Genomic DNA, 23,596 nt, shown 5'->3' on the forward strand with positions numbered 1-23,596 from the left:
AAGTGCTGGGATTACAGGCGTGAGCCACCGGCCCTGGCCCATTTGCTTAATTTTCAATGTACCTGTCACGAATTCAGTCACCTATTTTCTGACAGAACAGTGAACAACCGGGAGTCTACCAGTTCTATTTTTCCTCCCAGACATCCTTCCTGAGTTCTGTATGCTCCTGGCTCCAGACCCTTCATCAAATCTCCGGGTCTGGTGTAAAGCTCTCACACTGGGATTTCACTTTTCCATAATTCTGAGAATCCCTTTTATGTCTATTTAACCTATTCTGTGTTGCATTCCATGTCTTTCTTGTTCATGGTTTACACTTTCTGTGAAGCACTTTTACATCTTCTGATAGTTTCCTGAGATGGAGTGCATGAGATACAAAATTTTGGAGAAGAGTCAGTAAGACCAAAAATGGAAGCAGGGACTTTCTGAAAGCATCAGCTTCTTTCTTTTTTTCTTTTCTTTTTTTTTTTTTTTTTTTGAGACAAGGTCTCACTCTGTCACCCAGGCTGGAATGCAGCGGCATGATCATAGCTCACTGCAGCCTTGACCTCCTGGTCTCAAGCAATCCTCACGTTTTAACCTGAGTAGCTGGGATTACAGGCACACACCACTATGCTCAGCTAATTTTTGTATTTTTTGTAGAGAGGGTTTCACCGTATTTTTCAGGCTGGTCTCGAACTCCTGGGCTCAATTTGCCCACTTCAGTCTCCCAAAGTGTTGGGATTATAGGCGTGAGCCACTGTGCCTGGCAGGCATCAGTTTCTATTAGTGGTATAATAAATTACTAATTAATACCAGTAATTACTGGTTTCTAATAACTGGTCAAACATAGGTACATTATTATTCCACAAAAAACTTTTAAATGGTCTCTCATAAGGAATCAAACCAGCAATGGAGCAGGGTTTATTCGTACATAGTATTCCTTCTTAAACTGTGATTTCCTAAATAAAGAGGAAATGAATAGCCTTATTCATGGAATAGAGCTATTAGCTGTCTAAAATTTATAACTCATCCCTAAGTCTTATTTTAGACTATCTTAGCTCCTTCCCAATTTAAATCTTTGTCAAAGCATTAAGACTTCACATTTGTCAAGTATTAGAATTACTCTTCCTCCAATTCCCTTTTATCTTCTTCAAATTTTGGCAAAAAGACAAACCTAAAAACAAAGTTGCAATGTTATATATAAATGGATAAGTACTATCTGAATAACAGCTATTTAATACAAAATGGAGATACTTTTAAAATTATTAACAGATTTTTAACCGTCTAATAGTAAAGTATTTCTTAAAGATTTTCCAAAATAATGAACAATAGATGATGCAACTGGATGGAAAGAGTTGGTATTTGCATGGAAAGAAGACAGTATTTTTGCTGCTGCCACGCCAAGTTGCAATGGTTATTACTTTTACTCCTCTTATTTTTAAAAAAACTATCTCTGGTTTTGTACTATGAAATAAAGAAAAAAAAAGGTAACAAAATGTCCTAAGTGCTGTCACCTACCTTATGTCAGTAATGACAATGACATGTTCACAGTCTCCCTGATGACAGTATAAGTAAGGAAAACCCAGTTTAATACACAAGTCATTGAAGGTGAAATCTTCCATTCTAGCAGTCTGAAACTTTCCATAGCCTCTATCATGGGACTCTGACCACTCAATGATAGTTCTGAGGGGGGAAAAGGCAAGGATATATCATTTTTCCACAAAAACTTAAAAACTACAGAAAACAGTTTGTGATTGCAGTAATTCACATTAACCTAGCTCACCCAACTAACTGGACAGTTGCCATCTTGAGATGAAGACCAAAATGTTTGACACATGTTGAGATTAGGAATGCTGAATTTTCGTAAGGGATCCATTTTCTGCAGGTTACATGATGTGCATCACTTTAGCTTAAATGCACAATGTGTAACAATGCCACTCATTGTGTTTTGAAAAATATTTTTCACAAAATGTTAGTATGTAATGAGATTATTTAATATTTCAAATACTTCTTAGTTTCAGTGTTTAATATTATAAATATTGATAGTTATAACCCACATAAGCAGTAGCTCATTGGGGTCTTCAATTATTTATAGTATAAATAAATGCAAGGCTGGGCATGGTGGCTCACACCTGTAATCCCAGCACTTCAGGAGGCCGAGGTGGGCGGATCGCTTGAGGTCCGGAGTTCGATTCCAGCCTGACCAACATGGAAAAACCCCATCTCTACTAAAAATACAAAATTAGCCAGGCGTGGTGGTGCATGCCTGTAATCCCAGCTACTGGGGAGGCTGAGGCAGGAGAATGGCTTGAACCTGGAAGGCAGAGGCTGTGGTGAGCCGAAATCGCGCCATTGCACTCCAGCCTGGGCAACAAGAGCGAAACTGTATCAAAAAAAAAAAAAAAAAAAGCTGAAACCAATAGGTTTGAACTGTTGGGTTAGAATACAGATTTAAAATGGCTACAATATGCTGGGCATTGTGGCTCACACCTGTAATGTTAGCAGTTTGGGAGGCCAATGCAGTCGGCTTACTTGAGGCCAGGAGTTCAAGACCAGCCTGGCCAACATGTTGAAACCCTGTCTCTACTAAAAATACAAAAATTAGCTAGGCATGATGGCACACACCTGTAGTCCCAGCTACTTGGCAGGCTGAGGCACGAGAATGGCTTGACCTGGGAGGCAGAGGCTGCAGTGAGCTGAGATCGTGCCACCATACTCCAGACTGGGTGACAGAACGAGACTTTTTCATTGTTTTTTTTTTTTAAAAAAAGGGCAACAATAATATATATACTTGTATACTGTAATTGTTAAGACATTGATAATGAAAGTATGGTATTAAAATGAGCTTACAGATTTTTCCTATATTATGTACTTAAGCAATATATATATATATATATCACCATCACCTAGGGCAAACAATAGTATATGCTGGATAGGCAGAAAAAATAGTGAAAGGTTAATTTGCCACTATTACTTATATGTAAAGGCCAGAGACTAATAATGCATGTTAAGGTGATTTATTTATTTTTTTTTAGAGACAGAGTCTTGCTATATTACCCAGGCTGGAAAGCAGTGGGTATTCACAGGCGAGATTATAGCATGCTATACAGCCTTGAACTCTTGGCCTCAAAAGATTCTCCTGCCTCAGCCTCCGGAGTGGCCGGGACTACTGTGCCTGGCTAATTTTTTTTGGATGTATGTAATGCACAAGACAAGATTTATCAATAATTCCTTGGCAAAGGTCCTTAATAGGCCAATAATAGGATTTGTGGAGATAACACTACTTTGATAACTAGAAATAGGAAAGACTTTGAGAAGATTTTTGGAAACTATACCTGCTCAAATCTCTGCATTCTGGGTATCTTTTATCATTATAAAATGTTCCTTCAAAATAAAAGAAGGCTGATTTGTATAGGTCCTACAAGAAAACAGATGGTATTGAGAGAAAATCAACTATTAACAATGATGAAATTGCTCTAAGTATTAATTCAAAATAGATATATCATAAAATCACACTAATATGTGTTACAAAAATTGCTACTATTTTCAATTTTACCCTATTGCTGTTATAATCACTACGTTTGATCTAAATGTGTATATTCTGAGATTCATGAAAGGAACCCAATTAGAAATCAAATAAACATCATTATTTTATTATACTTACAGAGCAGTAAGTAGTGTTGGATACTAGAACTAAAAACTAAACAAAGTCCTATCTTTAATGTTTCCCCAGTAATAACAATGATCATCGAGCTATGTTTTTCTGGCATTTTTTTGTATTTGCAATGTTTTTACAAAAATTCTCTCTTTATATTTTCAGTAACTCTTAGGCAGACAGAATCTGAATTTCTATTTTTACTCAAGCAATCTTGCCCCAGGTACTGTAGTTGTACCACAACTGGTTGGAACCTTCAAGGGTTCTTAACTCATTCTACCACAGTGTCCGTCAAAGGAGTGGCTCTCAATCCTGACTGCAAAATCAAATCACAAAAACACCAAACACAAGTGTCAACTCAGACTCATTAATTAAGAATCTTTGGGGATCAGTATTTTTCCAAAGCTCTCTAGAAAAAAACATGCAACCAGAGTTGAGAAGCACTCTGTTAAACTGGTCCTTCACCTTCTATTTAGACTCCTGAATGAGGGCAGAAGACCTGAGTTCTTTTCCTTAACCTACCACTTACTAGCTTTGTGATTTTGGTATGTAGCAATCACTTCTCAGACCTGTTTTCTCATCTGTGAAATGAGAATAATAATATCTGCCACGATGTTTTACAGGATTGTGGTGAAGATCAAAAGCAATTTATGTATAGGAGATATGTTTCAGGTACTAAAATAATTTTACCGTTAATATTTTAATTTTTCTCCTACTTCTTTGAAGCTTCCATTTTTCTTTCTTGTCTTCATTCCCCCACTTACAGATTATCTTGTGTTCGCACGAGACACTCCTGCAAGACTGGCTATGTTGTTTCTTCTTGGACCAGTCACTAAATCTCACTCACCCTGTTTTCCCATGTAAAATTTGAGTAAAGCCTTTACCTTCCTCATAGGTTGTTATGGAGATTATGTACATTAAGTATAATGTACTTAATGTCATATGACTAGCTGCTACAATACAAAATCTGCCACTTAATATACTTCTACACCCTCAAAGAGGTAAGCAGGGTCCAAAATAAAGGTTCTAAAAAAATAACTATTGACTTATTTTGGAAACAAAATGAAGTTTAATATATATAATTGTGTTTTACAAAACACTGCCATAAAACTTCATCTTAGGTGATTTAAGCAACTTACTATCTTTTGGCATAATTATTAATTACAAGGTGAACTCTAAAAGAACAAAAATGTTTTCCATTTAAATCAAAAGTCATCCACTAATAAACTTCCCTGACTGGCCTGGTGGCTCATGCCTGTAATCTCTGCACTTCGGGAGGCCGAGGTGGGCAGATCACCTGAGGTTGGGAGTTCAAGACCAGCCTGACCAACATGGAGAAACCCCATCTCTACTAAAAATACAAAAATTAGCTGGGCATGGTGGTGCATGCCTGTAATCCCAGCTACTCATGGGGCTGAGGCAGGAGAATCGTGTGAACCCGAGAGGCAGAGGTTGCAGTGAGCCGAGACCGTGCCATTGCACTCCAGCCTGGGCAAGAAGAGCAAAATTCTGTCTCAAAAAAAAAAAAAAAAAAAAAAAAAAAAAATATATATATATATATAATAATAATAGAAGAGACAGAAACAATATAACAGGAGATATGTAAATATTTTAAAATACAATTATGGGTTATTTAATCCCTGCTTAAAAAACTTCCGAAGCTATCAGCACCAATGAACAGACCAAGTAAATTGACAAAGCCTGGTTAAAACCTTCTCCTGGGCAACACAGTGAGTTGTTGCCCAGACTGGACTTGATTAAAAAACAGACAGACAAACATTCTCCAGGGTTTCCTGAAGGTAAGACCGATTCCCAGATCTGACTCAAACTGCTTTGAGCAATGTTCAGATGGTTGGAGTGAAGAGGGTAAATTCAGATTTTTCTTCTTAGACTGATCTTATTATTTAACAGTTACATCTTATGTTTTTTTTGACAAGGTTAAAAAACTTTGCAGAAGATTGCCACCGCTGCTTTAAAGAAAAATCTTGGCCAGGCACGGTGGCTCACACCTTGTACTCCCAGCACTTTAGGAGGCTGAGGCGGGTGGATCACCTGAAGTCAGGAGTTCGAGACCAGCTTGGCCAACATGGTGAAACCCCGTTTCTAATAAAAAATACAAAAATTAACTGGGCGCAGTGGGGCCACCTGTAATCCCAGCTACTTGGGAGGCTGAAGCACGAGAATCACTTGAACCTGGGAGGTGAAGGTTGCAGTGAGCCGAGACTGCATCATCGCACTCCAGCCTGGGCAACAGAGCCCCATCCAAAAAAAAAAAAAGAAAGAAAAAGATAAATCTCATATTTCCTGCTCCGCATAAAATTTTGAAATTCTACTTTTCTTATCCTATTGTTTCTCTCCAAAAGCACTGAGATGGCAACCCTGAAGAACCTAAATATCTAAAAACCATTTCCAGCATAACTCGACAGGTACTTAAGTGAAATCTACATGTGAACCATATGCTAGTCTCCACACTAGTCACCAAAAACTGGAATATAGTCAGCCTGTGGAGCAGACGGACACACATTACACTGAATCAGCATACTGAAATACATACTACAATGGACAAAAGAAAAGGTGCCAGGGTAACAAAGAAAGGAGTCAAGAAAAATTGCATATAATTGGTGAGTTTTGAGCTGGGTTTGGAAATCTGAGAATGAACTCACAAAATGGATGAAGTAGGGAAAGGGCTTCCTACCATGTTCAAATACTCAGAGACATGAAAAAGTATGGTACACTGATGAAAATACACAAATTCACTATGGATGAATGAGGTGTAAAGGCAGCAAGTAAACAGTTCAGAAAGTTAATTTGGGAAGCATCATTATAAAAGGCCTTATATGTCAGCCTAGGGAGAAAAAAAAAAAGTTAACATGAAACCTAAGTTATACCAACATTTATGTGGCTGGTGGAACAGGACCCAGGAAAAAAGGAGATTGTATTGGTTCTTGTCCAAACACTATCTCCATCCTTGTTGTTCCAAATATCTTTTTACTTATCTCTAGGAGATGCTATCCCTCCCCTGAAATGGCCCTGTAAACCTGAGGCCCTCTGCCAGAGTTGTAGCAGGTTTAGTTCAATCCTGCCCTATGATGAAATGTGGAAGGGATCAAGGCCCTCCTGCTTTATTAGGTAAACGATCCTTTCTGAAAACATTGTGGGTAGCCAGTCTACCACACTGCTCCTTTCCATCCTTATCCAGGGGGTATGCAGGGCTTCTCTTTCCTTTTGAGGGCAACACATTGGGGAAACACCAGCAAGGACCAACTTCATATGCTCTCTCCTTGTTGGGTATTGGTCCTTGGGCAGCAAAAGGTGAAGAATGGGTGCTAACTATTTGAGGCTCTCAGGTCGACTCCAGCCTTTTGCTGGGCACAATCATGACAGATCACAACTCTGACAGAGCTTCAAACGAGTGAATGAACAGCAAAGTCATATGCTACAGTGAGGTCAAGTTACATAAAAATGGAAAAGTGACCAACTGCTTAGAAAATTAGGTGGTCACTATAGAGCTGAGATGGCGACACTGCACTCCAGCCTGGGCGGCAGAGCGAGACTCCGTCTCAAAAAAACAAAAAACAAAAAAAAAACAAAAAAGAAAATTAGGTGGTCACTATTAGCCCAGAAGGAAAAGTCTCCATACAATAGTTTAGAAACAAATGAGAGATGAAGAAATCAAAACAGAGTCTAGCCTCTTCTTTGGAAAAGTTCCGGTGATAAAGGGAAGGAATGAGATAGTGTAGTAGTTTGATGGAATCCCGCAGGAGAAGAAAAGGATTTACTGGGACATTTATGAACCAGCTAGAGTAATCACTATTTTCTTAGCTTGTTATTTCCTTTTGTTTTATGGGAGGAAATCACCTTACTTTGCTGATGTGCTCAGGGGCTTGGTCAGGAGTGTTGCTGAATTCACCGCCAATCTGGAGGTCACTGACACAGCGAATTGAATCCCTCAGTTGTGTGAGTTTTTGACTGCCCAACACCAGCATTGTTTGGTATGGTTTGTGTTCTTTGTGCTAAAAGTCAAAGAATAAATAAGTGTTCATTTAGAGACAAAGCGATAAAACTACAAATCCTGTCATGACTAGATCAAAATTAAATTGCTGGTTTTCTTAATTTTAAATTGTCCCCATAACTTGATGCTCTGTATTTTCACATCCAATAATTATAGGGCCAAACTCATGGTCAAAATTGTTTACATCTCCCCTGTGTTCCACAGCCACTCTGAAACCACCTCCTTTATCACACACCAAGCCACTATTTCCCCTGGTATTCCCTCAACCTCAATCCACCCAGGGCCAAGCACCAGGCTACAGGGGACAGCCCCTCTGCCACCAAACCTACTGGAATTATTCGAATTAGCCAATCCTAAACTGTTTACTCTTCCCTACCTTGTCTTTCCCACAGAAACCCCAATAAAAACTGTGGTCTATGCCTTCCCCTCTCCCCTTTCAGCCTCCTAAATGAGAATGATGCTTCTTCCTGTGGCCCTACATGGTGTGCCCCCTCCTCTAAGGAAATGTAATAAAAATCTCCTTTCAAAGGCATTATAGCCTCTCCATGTCATCCCTCAGTCATCTCCATAAATTAGAATAGCATGGAATGTCCAAGCACAGTGGCTCATGCCTGTAATCCCAACACTTTGGGAGGCCGAAGCAGGAGGATTGCTTGAGCCTAGAAGTTCAAGATCAACCTGGGCAACATAGCAAAACCCCATCTCTACAAAAAATTTAAAAGTTAGCTGGGCGTTGTGATACATGCTTGTAGTCCTAGCTACTTGGGAGGCTGAGGCAGGAGGATTGCTCGAGTGAAGCTGCAGTGAGCCACGACTGTACTACTGCACTCCAACCTAGGCAATGGAGCAAGGCCCTGTCTCAAAAACAAACAAACCAACAAAAATCCCATGGGTACAACTGACATACTTAGCCATGGAAATTTTCTGGTTTAAACTAAAGTTTATAATCAAGATGATACCAAACTGACATGAGCATTAAGATCCACTGGAATGTAACTTCATTTAGCAAGACTGTCTTAAAATTTCCTAAAAGTTACTTCATAGAGGTCAGGCAATCTATACTGTAACCTGAGGTTATAAACCCAGATTCATACTTTGGTTTGGTTTGTTTTTATGACTGGTCATTTGGGATCTTTTTCTGGGGAGAAGGGGGTGGCGGTGAGGGACAGTCTCATTTTGTCACCTAGGCTGGAGTGCCATGGCATGATCTTGGCTCACTGCAGCCTTGACCTCCCGGGCTCAAGCAATCCTCCCTAGTAACTGGGACTACAGGCACACACCACCACACCTAGCTAGTTTTTGTATTTTTTGTAGAGATGAGGTTTTGCCACTTTGTCTAGGCTGATCTTGAACTCCTGAGCTCAAGTGATCAGCCCACCTCAGCCTTCCAAAGGTGCTGAGGATATAGGTGTGGGCCATTACACCCAGCCAGCAATTTGAGATCTTAATCAAATAAGATAATTAGTACTAACTACATCCCAGATGCTTCGTAAAAGCCTATTTATTCATAAGTGCAACTTATATATATTAATATTTCAATGACAACTCATCAGAATTTATGACACATCTATTTAAGGAATCAAGAATATATACACTCTGGCCTAGGAAAGAGTTCTTTCTCCTAAGAGATTCCTAGATACCCTTGACTTAATAACGTTCTGTATTTTCATCAAAGAAGAGCTGTCTCTGGTTAGTTCAATAACTTCCCAACTATTCTAAATTAGTGAACATAGGCTAATTCCTCCATTAGCCACCTATTCTGCGAAAATCCCTCAAGAATTTGTAGAATTAGAATCATTATGGATGTACATATACTTTCAGTTGCTTCTAGTGCAGAAATCAGGCATATATTTCAATACTATATACCTGTAATCCTATTGGATCGAGAGATTGTTTGAAATTTGACCTTATTTCCAATATTCCTTATTAGAACAGATGGCACAAGATTATAGATTGTCAGCTCTAAAAATAAGACATCAGATAGGCAGCATATGCTTGCATTTATTAGACAGGGTCTCACTCTGTCTCCTAGGCTGGAGTTCAGTGGTGCAATCATAGCTCGCTTACAACCTTGAATTCCTAGGCTCAAGTGATCTTCCCACCTCAGCCTCCCAAGTAGTTGGGATTACAGATGTGCACCACCATGCCTAGCTAATTTTTTTTTGATTTTTAGTAGAGACAAGGTCTCACTATGTTTCCAGGTTGGTCTCAAACTCCTGGCCTCAAGTGATCCTCCTGACTTGGCCTCCCAAAGTGCTGAGATTACAGGCATGAGCCACCACTCCCAGAGTGTTTATTTTTAATGTAAGCATAGGAATATGACTCTTCAAATAATTAAACACTTTTACAAAAGTTACTATTATCCATAAAATCCAAAAGGTTTTACTACTTACCTTATGAAATATAACAGGGTACAAGATATTCACAGATAGGATAAGCTCCCCTTCTTCAATCATGTCTGCTGAATTTTCAGGCTTTTTTCCTATGGCATGTGACTCCTGAAGAAAGAAAAAGAGACACTGAAACCAGATACTATAACTCAGATAAGATGCAGTGTGGTACAATGGCTATCAGCAAGGGATCGAGTCAAGCAGCCTTGGGTTTGACACCTAATTATACTCTGGGAAAAATGTTAAGACATCTCTAAGCTTTAGTTTCATCTTCTTTCAATAAACAAACAGAACCAGAAAATACTTACTGTACTGTTGCTGGGAATGTGTACATAATGCATCTGATAAGATGTGTGGTACTGAGTACTTAGCAGTTGATGAGCAACAGGAGTATCAACTAATGTTGGTATAACACTGGCATTTCCAGTTACATTTTTACATTCCTTATCAAATATTCCTGTGAAAGCTATTTTACAGATAAAGCTCAGAGGTTCAGTGATTTACTCAAGGTCATACCAGAGTTAGGACGCAAATACAGATTTGTTTGGCTCTAAACCCTATGCTTTTTATAACACCATGACATCTTTAATATATTTTGATCTTTTATGTGTGCTAAATTAATATAAAATAGAGGCCAGGCTGAACTGGTTTAGATGCACGAGTTTTAAAAATAAGTGGGAATCATGTCACAAAATAGAGTAGGCAGCTCCAGGGCCCAGTCCCTCTAACAGAAGCAACCAGTAAGCTGGAATGAGAGACTGGAATAAACTATTTTGGAACTCTGGAACCTGATGGGACACTTAACAACAATCAGGGGAGTGTTTGAGGACGAGAGAAGTTGCTGCTTTTCATTAGTAAGCACTGTGTGCAAATCAACTACCACCCTCACTCCTTCGCCCCTCGCCGATGAGACAGGCAGCTTGAATTCCTGGAGAAGCTGGCTGGTGCCAAGGCAGGCAGTGGGGACCTGTTCTCTAAGAACTGAGGATTTTATGTTTTGGTTGGTCTGGTGATGCCGAGTGCCTGGCCCAGGTACGTGCATTGGTTTTGACCCTCTTGGTGGCAGCAGCTTCCCCCAGCAGGATCTATATTGGAAGACTTACAGACAAGATGCTTTTTTTTCTTTTTGGAGCCAGGTATTTAAGGAAATCTTTGTCAGATCACTGATTGACCACAGAGAGAATGAAACAGAAACATCAGTGACCACGTACAACAAGTAACACACGTGCTAAAATAATCGTTTGGAAAAGTCACAGGCAGCTCCAGCCATGCACAAGAAAAAATACACCTAGAATGTCTAGTTCTCAAAAAAACATATAAATCGCAAAAAGGAGGAAAGTATGGACAACTCTTAGGAAAATAAGAATTTGACAAAACCAACCCTGAGGAAGCCCAGACATTGGAATTACTAGTCAAAGTGTCAATTAATTATTCCTACAGGCAATAGCTACATTCGCACATAAATAAAAGTCCACTAAACAAAGACGTTAGCTCCCTCTCCCTCTCCCTCTCCCTCTCTCCCTCTCCCCCTCTCCCCACGGTCTCCCTCTCCCTCTCTCTCCATGGTCTCCCTCTGATGCCAAGCCAAAGCTGGACCGTACTGCCGCCATCTCGGCTCACTGCAACCTCCCTGCCTGATTCTCCTGCCTCAGCCTGCCAAGTGCCTGGGATTGCAGGTGCGCGCCGCCACGCCTGACTGGTTTTCGTATTTTTTTGGTGGAGACGGGGTTTCGCTGTGTTGGCGGGGCTGGTCTCCAGCTCCTAACCGCGAGTGATCTGCCAGCCTCGGCCTCCCGAGGTGCCGGGATTGCAGACGGAGTCTCGTTCACTCAGTGCTCAATGTTGCCCAGGCTGGGGTGCAGTGGCGTGATCTCGGCTTGCTACAACCTCCACCTCCCAGCCGCCTGCCTTGGCCTCCCAAAGTGCCGAGATTGCAGCCTGTGCCCGGCCGCCACCCCGTCTGGGAAATGAAGAGCGTCTCTGCCTGGCTGCCCATCGTCTGGGATGTGAGGAGCCCCTCTGCCCCGCTGCCCAGTCTGGGAAGTGCGGAGCGCCTCTTCCCGGGCGCCATCTCGTCTAGGAAGTGAGGAGTGTCTCTGCCCGGCCGCCCATCGTCTGAGATGTGGGGAGTGCCTCTGCCCCGCCGCCCCGTCTGGGATGTGAGGAGTGCCTCTGCCCGGCCGCGACCCGATCTGGGAGGTGAGGAGCATCTCCACCCAGCCGCCCCCGTCTGAGAAGTGAGGAGCCCCTCCGCCCAGCAGCCGCCCCGTCTGAGAAGTGAGGAGCCCCTCCGCCTGGCAGCCGCCCCATCTGGGAGGTGAGGAGCCCCTCTGCTCGGCAGCTGCTCCCTCTGGGAGGTGAGGAGCGTCTCTGCCCGGCAGCCGCCCCGTCCGGGAGGTGGGGGGCAGCCCCCGCCCGGCCAGCCGCCCCGTCCGGGAGTAGGTGGGGGGCAGCCCCCACCCGGCCGGCTGCCCTGTCCAGGAGGTGGGGAGCGCCTCCGCCTGGCCGCCGCCCTGTCCGGGAGGTGGGGGGCGCCTCTGCCTGGCCACCCCTTCTGGGAAGTGAGGAGCTCCTCTGCCCGGCCGCCACCGCGTCTGGGCGGTGTACCCAACAGCTCATTGAGAACGGGCCATGATGACGATGGCGGTTTTGTCGACTAGAAAAGGGGGAAATGTGGGGAAAAGATAGAGAAATCAGATTGTTGCTGTGTCTGTGTAGAAAGAAGTAGACATAGGAGATTCCATTTTGTTCTGTACTAAGAAAAATTCTTCTGCCTTGGGATGCTGTTAATCTATAACCTTACCCCCAACCCCCTGCTCTCTGAAACATGTGCTGTGTCCACTCAGGGTTAAATGGATTAAGGGCGGTGCAAGATGTGCTTTGTTAAACAGATGCTTGAAGGCAGCATGCTCCTTAAGAGTCATCACCACTCCCTAATCTCAAGTACCCAGGGACACAAACACTGCGGAAGGCCGCAGGGTCCTCTGCCTAGGAAAACCAGAGACCCTTGTTCACTTGTTTATCTGCTGACCTTCCCTCCACTATTGTCCTATGACCCTGCCAAATCCCCCTCTCCTCGAGAAACACCCAAGAATGATCAATAAATACTAAAAAAAAAAAAAAAGAAAAGAAAAAAAAAAGAAAAGGGAACTCTTGCACACTGTTGGCAAGGATGCAAATTGATACAGCTATTATGGAAAACAATATGGAGGTCTCTCAAAAAAATTAAAAGTAGAACTACTACATGATTCAGTCATCCCACTTCAGGGTATATAAATGAAATAAAATGAAGAAAATGAAATTAAAAAAATAATAATAATGTTAAATAAAAAAAAAAAAGGCGTTATAGCAACTGACTTAAATGTGCTCAATGAGTACCCCAGAAATTTGTACAATCATTATGTATCAACTTTAAAAATGTGTTCGATCAGCTAAAGGAAACCAAATACTTAAAGAAAATCAGATTCCTCAATAAGATTAACAGGAGTTTTCTCATCAGAAACCATGGAGGTTAAGAAACCAGAGAATGGGCAGATAGACGGATGGACTGACTGACCAATTTTTTTTTTTTTTTTTTTTTTTTGAGACGGAGTCTCACTCTGTCGCCCAAGCTGGAGTGCAGTGGTGCTATCTCGGCTCACTGCAAGCTCAAGCTGGAGTGCAGTGGCGCTATCTCGGCTCACTGCAAGCTCTGCCTCCCGGGTTCATGCCATTCTCCTGCCTCAGCCTCCCGAGTAGCTGGGACTACAGGCACCCGCCACCACGCCCAGCTAATTTTTTGTATTTTTAGTAGAGACGGGGTTTCACTGTGTTAGCCAGGATTGTCTCAATCTCTTGACCTCGTGATCCGCCCGCCTCGGCCTCCCAAAGTGTTGGGATTACAGGCGTGAGCCACCGCGCCCGGCCCTGATTTTTTAAATCTATCTATCTATGTAGCCTAGATTGGCCTCAAATTCTTGGGCTCAAGTGCTCCTTCTGCCTCAACCTTCTCAGTAACTGAGACTATGGGAAACCACCACTGTGTTCAGCTTTTAAATTTTTTTACTTTTGTTTTTCTTTTTTGGGTGACATATTTAAACCCATGAAAGAAAAAAAACAAAACCTGTCAGCCAAGAATTCTGTATTTGGCAAAACCATCCTTCAGGAATGAAGGAGAAATTAAGACATTTGCAGATAAACAAAAGCTAGGGGAATTAATTACTACCAGCAGACCTAACCTGTAAGAAGTGTTAAAGAGGATTCTTCAGGCTGAAATGAAAAGACACTAGACAGTAAATTGAAGCCATAAGAAGAAATAAAGAATACTGCTAAAGGGAACAACACAGGTAAATATAGAAGCCAGTATTATTGTACTTTTGGTTTGTAACTCACTCCTCTACGATTTTTCTGTTTTTCCTATATGATTGCAAAATAAATGGATTAAACAATACTTACAAGGTTATGTTAATGGACACACAACATATAAAGACATAATCTGTGACAACCCAAAGAGGGACAGACAAAGATGTGGAAGCAGAGTATTTGAATACTATAGAAACAAAACTGACACAAATGTTCAACAATGATGGGATTATGCCCCAATAAACCCCATAAATAAAATACATCACAAGTGGAAAATGCATTTCAGACCCCAATAAACCCATCATAAAGTCAAAACATCCTAAGTCAAACCACAGTAGGTTGAGGACTGTGTATAATTAAAAGTAAGTTGTTTCAATTTTAAGATTTAATTGTAATCCTAGCTGGGCACAGTGGCTCACACCTGTAATCTCAGCACTTTGGGAGACTGAGGCAGGTGGATCACTTGAGGTTAGGAGTTCCAGACTAGCCTGGCCAACATGGTGAAACCCTGCCTCTACAAAAATACAAAAATTAGCCGGGTGTGGTGGTGGGTGCTTGTAGTTCCAGCTACTCGGGAGGCTGAGGCACAAGATTCACTTGAACCCAGGAGGCAGAAATTACAGTGAGCCGAGATCGGGCCGCTGCACTCCAGCCTGGGTGACGGAGTGAGACTATCTCAAAAAAAAACAAAGTAATCCTTACGTTACAGAAAAATAAGATGTTTTGGCATATGTTTGTAGTCCCAGCTATCAGAAAGCTGATGTGGGAGTATCACTTGAGCCTAAGAGTTTGAGGACAGCCTGGGGAACAGAGCAAGACCTCATCTCTAAAAACAAAATTTTTTAAGGTTTCAATAGACAAAGAAGGATATTATATATTGGCAAAAGATGCCATCCAGCAAGAAGATATATACAATTATAAACTTATATACAGCCAACAGAACTCTAAAACATAAGAAGCATGGGAGACCAAGGTGGGCAGATTGCTTGAGTCCAAGAGTTCAAGACCAGCCTGGGCAACACGGCAAAACGCCATCTCTACAAAAAATACAAAAACTTAACTCAGCATGGTGGTGCAAGTTTATAGTCCTGTCTACTCGGGAGGTGGAGGTGGGAAGAAAACTGGAGCACAGGAGGTTGAGGCAACAATGCGCAGTGATGGCGCCACCGCACTCCAGCCTGGGCAAGAAAGCAAGACCCTATCTCAAAAAACATAAGTAAAATAAAATATATGAAGCAAAAGCCAACAGCACTGAAGAAATAGACAGTTCTATGGTAATAGTTGGAGACTTTAATACCCCACTTTCAATAACGGGTAGAACAACTAGACAGAAGATCAATAAAGAAACAGGAGACTTGAACAACGGGAACAATTAGACCCAACAGATATACAAAGAACTCTCCAAACAACAACAGCTGAATACAGGTTCTTCTCAAGTGCATGTGAACCATTCTCCAGGATACACCAACAAATCTTAAATTAAAAAAAATTAAAGTAATAAAGGTAACTTTTCTGATCATTAAGTGAATATTAGAAATCAATAACAGGAGAAAAATTGGAAAATTCACAAGTATGTGGAAATTTAACAACACTCGACAAAAATCACAGCATAGGAAATTTAGGGAGATGTAGTAAAAAGAGTGATTTTAAAAAGTTATGGCTGTATAACTTTATATAAAGGAACAATCTCAATAACTAGATAAGGAATTTAAAAAGAATAAACTAAACCCAAAGCTAGCAAAAAAAAATGAAAGTTATAAAGATGAGTGGAGATAAATGAAAAAGAATAGAAAATATAGAAAAATCAATAAAAACAAAAGCTGGTTCTTTGAAAACATCAAATTTGACAAACTTTTACTGCACTGACTGAGAAAAAAGAAGGCTCAAATTACTAAAATGAGAAGTAAAAGTGGAGACGTTACTACTGATTTTACAGGAAAAAAAGGATTAGAAGAGAAAACTATGAACTACTGTTTGCCAACAAATTGGATAACCTAGATGAAAAGGACAAATTCCTGGAAACATACAAACTATCAAAACTGATTCAAAATGAAATAAAAAATCTAAATAGACCTGTAACAAGTAAGGAGGTTGAATCAGCAATGAAAAACCTCCCAACAAAGAAAAGCCCAGAACCAGATGACTTCACTGGTAAATTCTACCAAACATTAAAAGAATTAATACCAGAGTTTCTCAAACTCTTTCACAAAATTTCAAAAGGAGTAAACACTTCCTAACTCATTCTATGAGACCAGCATTATCTTGGTACCACAGTGAGACAAAGACACTACAGGAAAACTACAGGCCAATATCCCTTTATAAATAGGAATGCAATAATCTCAACAAAATACTAGCAAAGCAAATTCAGAAGCATATGAAAAGGCTTTTGTCAAATGTGTTTAATTTTTGTGAATTTTCCAATTTTTCTTCTGTTATTGATTTCTAATGTCATTCAGTTATGATAAGAAAAGGTACTTTTTATGATTACAATTTTTATTGAATCCCACAACCAAGTGGAATTTATTTATCCTCAAAATGCAAGGGTAATTTAACATTAGCAAGTCAATCAATATAATACACCACACTAATGGAATGATGAGGCAAAAAAAAAAAAAAAAAACAGATCATTACCTCGACTGACACAGAAAAGCATTTGACAAAATCTAACACCCTTTCATGATAAAAACACTAAAGAAAATAGGAACAGGGCCGGGTGTGGTGGCTCACGCCTGTAATCCCAGCAATTTGAGAGGCCAAGGTGGGTGGATCACCTGAGGTCAGGAGTTCAAGACCATCTTCACCAACGTGGTGAAACTCTGTGTCTACTAAAAATACAAAAAGTAGCCAGGCATTGTGATGGGCACCTGTAGTCCCAGCTACTCAGGAGGCTGAGGCATGAGAATCACTTGAACTCGGGAGGCGGAAGTTGCAGTGAGCCAAGATTGTGCCACTGCACTCAGCCTGGGTGACAGAACGAGACTGTCTCAAAAAAAAAAAAAAGGAATTAAGAAAACAATTTCACTTACAATAGCATTCAAAAGAATAAAATATTTAGGGATAAATTTAACCAAGGAAGTGAAAGGGTTGTATACATAAAGAGTATAAAACACTGCTGATAGGCTGGGCACAGTGGCTCACGTCTGTAATCCCAGCATTTTGGGAGGCCGAGGCGGGCGGATCACCTGTGGCTGGGAGTTGGAGACCAGTTTGGCCAACACGGAGAAACCCCGTCTCTATTAAAAATACAAAAACTTAGCTGGGCATGGTGGCACGCACCTGTAATCCCAGCCACTCAGGAGGCTGAGGCAGGAGAATCGCTCGAACCCGGGAGGCGAAGGCTGCGGTGAGCCAAGATCGCACCATTGCACTCCAGCCTGGGCAACAAGAGCAAAACTTCGTCTCAAAAAAAAAAAAAAAAAAAACTGCTGTAAGAAATTAAATATCTAAATAAATGGAAAGAAATCTCATTCATGGATTGGAAGACTTGATATCATTAAGATCTCAATACTCCCCCAAAGTAATCTACAGGTTCAATGCAATCCCTATCAAAATCCCAATGGCATTTTTTCCAAAAATAGAAACACCCATCCTAAAATTCATAGGGAATTTCAAGGAACTCTGAATAGTCAAAACAATCTTGAAAAACATGAACAAAGTTGGAGGACTCACACTCCCTGATTTCAAAATTTACTACAAAGCCAAAGTAATCAAAACAGTGTAGTTCTAGGTTAGAATCTAGACCAATAGAATGTAACGATGAAACTTATATGGTCAACTGATTTTGGACAAAAGGGCCAAGATCATTCACTAGGGAAAGGACAGTCTGCAAAAAATAGATAGCTATATGCAAAAGAATGAAATCAAACCCTTACCTCACATCATATATAAAAATCAACTCAAAGTGGATCAAAGACAAACTTATGAGCTAAAGCTATAAAACTCCTAGAAGAAAACATATGGGAAAATCTTCATGATGCTGCATCTGGCAATGTTTTAAGTATGACATCAAAAGCAAGGACAACAAAAGAAAAAGATAAACTAGACTTCATCAAATTTAAAAACTTTTGTACATCCAGCGACAGTATCAAGAAACTAAAAAGGCTGACTGTGGTTGCCCACGCCTGTAATCCCAGCACTTTGGGAGGCCGAAGCACACGGATCACCTGAGGTCAGGAGTTCGAGACCATCCTAGCCAACATGATGAAACCCCATCTCTACTAAAAATACAAAAATTAGCTGGGCATGGTGGCAGGCACCTGTAATCCCAGCCACTCGGGAGGCAGATGCAGAAGAATCACTTGAACCTGGGAGATGGAGGTTGCAGTGAGCTAAGATTGCTCCATTGTACTCTAGGTTGGGCAACAAGAGTGAAACTCTGTCTCAAAAAAAAAAAAAAAAAAAAAAAAAGAAAAGTAAGTAAAAAGACAACATATAGAATGGGATAAAATATTTTTAAATTACTTATATGGTAAGGGTCTAGTATCCAGAATATACAAAGAACTCTTTTTTTTTTTTTCAGACAGAGTTTCACTCCTATTGCCCAGGCTGGAGTGCAATGGCACAATCTGGGCTTGCTGCAACCTCCACCTCCTGGGTTCTAGTGATTCTCCTGCCAGCCTCCAGAGTAGCTGGGATTACAGGCGCTTGCCACCACGCCCGGCTAATTTTTTTTTGAGACAGAGTCTCATTCTGTTGCTCAGGCTGGAGTGCAGTGGCATGATACTGGCTCACGGCAACCTCCACCTCCCAGGTTCAAGCAATTCTCCTGTTTCAGTCTCCCGAGTAGCTGGGATTACAGGGGGATGCCACCACGCCCGGCTAATTTTTGTATTTTTAGTAGAGACAGGGTTTCGCCATGTTGGTCAGGCTGGTCTGGAACTCCTGACCTCAGGTGATCCACCCGCCTCGGCCTCCCAAAGTGCTGGGATTACAAGCGTTAGCCATGGCACCCGGCCAAGAACTCTTTATAACTCAACAGGATAAACAACCCAATTTGAAAATGGACAAAATATTTTAATAGATCTTTTTCAAAGAAAATATACAGATGGCCAAAAACCAAATAAAAAGATGTTCAGCATCACTAGCTATTAGGGAAATATAAATCGAAACCACAATGAGATACTACTTCACACCCACAAGGATGGCTATTATTAAAAAAAGCTAGAAAACACATGTTCACAAGTACATGGAGAAATTGGAACCTTCATGCATTACTGATGGGAATGTAATACGGTATCATTGCTATGAAAAACAGGTTTCTCAGAATTAACCATACAATCCATCAATTCCATTCCTAGGGGCAGACGCAAAATAAATGAAAAAGGACTTAAAAAGATATCTGTACACCAATTTTCATAGCAGCATTATTCGCAATAGCCAAAAGATAGAAACAACCCAAATGTCTATCAACGGATAAATAGAACAAAACGTGGTGTATACATACAATAGATATTATTCAGCCATAAAAAGGAAGTTCTAATACACGTTACAACATGGATGAACCTATAAAACATTATGCTACGTAAAATATGCCATAGGCTGGGTGCCATGGCTCACGACTGTAATCCCAGCACTTTGGGAGGCCGAAGTAGGCAGATTGCTTGAGGTCAAGGGTTCGAGACCAGCCTGGCCAACATGATGAAACCGTCTCTACTAAAAATACAAAAATTAGCCAGGCATGGTGGCAGGCACCTATAATCCCAGCTGTTTAAAAGGCTGAGGCAGGAGAATCGCTTGAACCCAGGAGGCGGAGACTGCAGTGAGCCGAGATGGCGCCACTGCACTCCAGCCTGGGCGACACAGCGAGACTCTTGTTTCAAAAAAAAAAAAAAAAAAAAAAGCCATACAGAAAAGGACAAAAAAGCATTCCACTTACATGAGATATCTAGAATAGGCAAATTCATAGAGAAAGAAGGTAGAATAGAGGTTAGCAGGGGCTGCAGGAGGGAAAACTGGTGAGTTATTGCTTAACAGGTATGGAATTTCTGTTTGGGATGATGAAAAAGTTCTGGAAATGGTGATGATTTACAGCATTGTGAATGTACTTATTGCCACTTAATTGAACACTTTAAAATGATCAAAATGGTAAATTTTATGTTATGTAAACTTTACCACAATAAAAGTAAAATAAGTGGGAGAGACAATAGGTGCCCGTATGCATGATCAAGTGCCAGCACAGTGCCTAGCACATTGATTCTGAACCTATCGTGTCTACTAGCTCCTAATTCCTCAAGAGTCATCATCTTAAATTTTCCCAAAGTTTTACACAAGAGGTAATAGATGAGGATTGACAATGTGGTTAAACCAAAATCAGGAGCAGAACAAAAAGACCAGAAATAGGGTAGTGAAAAGGCATAAATTTAGCCTAATACCGAAAGCAAGATAAAACCAAACAAGAATAAAGGCAGAGATGTGAAAAAGTCAAATATGTGGTCACTTGAGTTCTAAGGGTCCTCTTCTCTCACTAGTTCCCAGACTCAAAGGAGTTTCTCTAGTTTGTTTTCAACTAAGCATATCCAGTATAAAGCTACCATACTGTCATTACTAACCCTCAGCCAATGTCGGCTTACTGTTTTAAGAGAAAAGGGTGAAAAAGATGAGACTCTTAATTACCATCTCATAAACGAATGTTTCTTGTCTGCAGGCTCGATCTATTGTAATGGTTTCTTCCCGATGTTCCAAGAACCTTTTTCTAACCCTGTTGTAGATGTAAAAGAAAAAAAAAAATCAAAGTTCAACATTCGTTATTCGGGCTTCAAAAACATATTTAACATTCAAGTTTTTTTATTTTGAACTAATTTTAAGTAGCAAAAGCAGGAAAAAGTTCCCTTCTATCTCTTGTTCAGCTTCCCTTATGTCAACATCTTACTTGATCATGAGACAATTAAGAACAGGAAATAAATTCTTATACAATATTATTAGCTATACGCCTTTTTAAAATTTCACACAATTTTTAATTTACCCATTTTTTTTTTTCTGTTCCAGATTCCTATCCAGGATCCCACATGGCATCTGTTATTTTTCCTTAGTCTCCTTGAGTTTGTTAAAGTTCTTCAGTCTCTCCTTATCTTTCATGATCTTGACAATTTCAAAGAGCTCTAATCAGTTATTTTATAGAATGTCCTTCAATTTGGGTTTGACCGCTAGTTCCTCATGATAGGAATAAATTTAGCATTTTGGTAAGAATACTACAATGATGCCCTTCTCATTATATCATATCAAGATGTTCATGATATTAATATGACATCTTACTAGTGATGTTTAGCTTGTTTCTGTCTGCCAGGCTCCTGCACCAGAAAGACACCTTATTTTCTATGAACTTGGTAAACATTTTGGGGGAGATACTTTGACACTACGCAAATCTTGTTTCTCCTCAAAATTCACCCATGAATTTTAGCATTCACTGATAGATTTTGTCTGCAACATTTATTACTGTGGTGTATGCCTAATAGCAATTCTGTCTTTACTTTCTTCTACATTTATTCAATGGATCTTCTACATTTATTCATTGGAATTATATTTTGAGGAAGACCTGCCTCTTTCCTCCCATCTGTTTATTTCATCATTTCTGTTAGTATGAACCTACCGATAATTGTTTTATTCTGGGGTTAAAATCTAATACTATCACTATTTTGTTGTTCAAATTGGTACAGCTTTATTATTAGGAGCTCCCGTTCTTTCAGCAAGTCCTCTCCTTTTTAAAATTATTTTTTATTTTTTGAATATTCCCTTACTTTCCGGCACCACAAGATGCTCAAGGCCCATCCTGTATTTTTCTTGTCTCGTCCCTGGAATCAACCACTTGTAAGAGCCCTAGTTCCTTTACTGGAAAAAGGTGTTTAGAGACCAGTATCTGGGTTCTAGGCATTCTCATTGTTACTGGAGTCACTGCTTCTAGGCCTCTCAGGTGAGATAGGCAGGAAATATATGTACGTATACTAACCTATACATGTACAAATATCTGTATTTCTGTATTTTACTGTTATACATTTAAAACTATGAGTTTATACTGATACTTCTGATCCCAAACTAAAACCACAGGATTCATTTTAGCCTTTAACATTTCCTTGTTTATAACTTCTTTCTCCACAAGTGAGAAATCCAGCTTTCACTGTCGGCAACCTATGATTTGTTCAATTCTAGTAAATACATAAAATAGTTACAGAATTGCTAACCTATACCCCTGTGAGAAACACTAAATTATAAACAGTTCTGTCTTCACCTTTACATTATATCAAGATACGCTTTTGGTAGCATTTTATTATTTAAAAATCGGAACAATATATTTAAGATTAGCACGGCCCCTGTGCGTGGATGATATGCAAATTCGTGAAGTGCTCAAAAAAAAAAAAAAAAAAAGAAGACAGGCTTTAATACAGACTTTAGTTCTTTCTTCCCCACCCTTTTCAGTGGTGTTATATTACACATCCGTAATACAACTAGCCTTATTTTTTAGTTTTTGAATTCAGTTTTGGGTTCCCCCTACATCCTAGTTGGTTTTAATTGTCTGATTACATTTGGGATATGTGACACATCACTATGATCCTAAGAGTCAAAAGTGTCACTCCCTCTTTGTTCCTACTAACCTGTTCCCATTCCCTCCCTTCTTTCCACCCCTTTCCCACCCACCCCTGCAGGCAATCAGTCTCTATAGTTTTGGTTTATCCTTTCCATTTCCTTTGTTCAAATAAACAGATATTTGTGTATACTCTGTTATCTCCTGTATCAATCTGAGTTCAATTAGGAAGAAAAAAAGAACAGCAATTTGAACAAAGGTTAAGGATTCAATAACTTTAACAGAGGATTGGAATAATGAGGGATTGGCAAGGAAGCAGTAAAAGGGAACACTAAAGTATAGAATAATAGCAAACAGAAGGAGCACCCTACCCCTAGGGCTGAGAAAGAGCGCAAGGAAGTCCTTTTTCTTCCTGGACTGAGATCCAGACGAGCTGGAGAAAGAAGTTGCTATGGTACTGCATCAGTGGAACTTGCTGGAAATCCACCCTCAAGGGCACTAGGAAAACCTGTTAAGGGGAGCTGTGGAGGGAAATGGGGTTGGCAGGAAAGCTGCTGGGCGCGGGGTGCTTCAGACTGCAGTGTATTGCAGGAGCTGGGCACTGGGGAAGCTGTGTGCACTGCAGGATCCTGCTGAGCCAGCACATCAGATCAGGAAGCAAAACCTTTGAGACTCCTGAGAAGTCTCTCCATTGCCCTTCACTG

At 40.4% G+C, this 23,596-nt stretch overlaps 1 protein-coding gene across 2 annotated transcripts in view; it reads right to left on the reverse strand.

Moving 5' to 3' along the window:
• The window catches only part of SNAPC3 (small nuclear RNA activating complex polypeptide 3), a 45,519-nt gene that overhangs the window by 12,200 nt on the left and 9,723 nt on the right, over positions 1–23,596 (reverse strand). For both annotated transcript variants that reach the window (XR_010130196.1, XM_004047828.5), the window contains exons 3-7: positions 20,990–21,074; positions 10,040–10,144; positions 7,498–7,647; positions 3,315–3,397; positions 1,498–1,662 (exon numbers count right to left, since the gene is read on the reverse strand). Coding sequence is in view for 1 of the 2 variants with exons in the window: in XM_004047828.5 (XP_004047876.1) it covers positions 1,498–1,662; positions 3,315–3,397; positions 7,498–7,647; positions 10,040–10,144; positions 20,990–21,074 (588 nt within the window). In the remaining variant the exon portion in view is untranslated. The remainder of the gene's footprint in view (positions 1–1,497; positions 1,663–3,314; positions 3,398–7,497; positions 7,648–10,039; positions 10,145–20,989; positions 21,075–23,596) is intronic.

The sequence above is a fragment of the Gorilla gorilla genome, chromosome 13, assembly GCF_029281585.2.
Source record: "Gorilla gorilla gorilla isolate KB3781 chromosome 13, NHGRI_mGorGor1-v2.1_pri, whole genome shotgun sequence".
Taxonomy (NCBI): domain Eukaryota; kingdom Metazoa; phylum Chordata; class Mammalia; order Primates; family Hominidae; genus Gorilla; species Gorilla gorilla.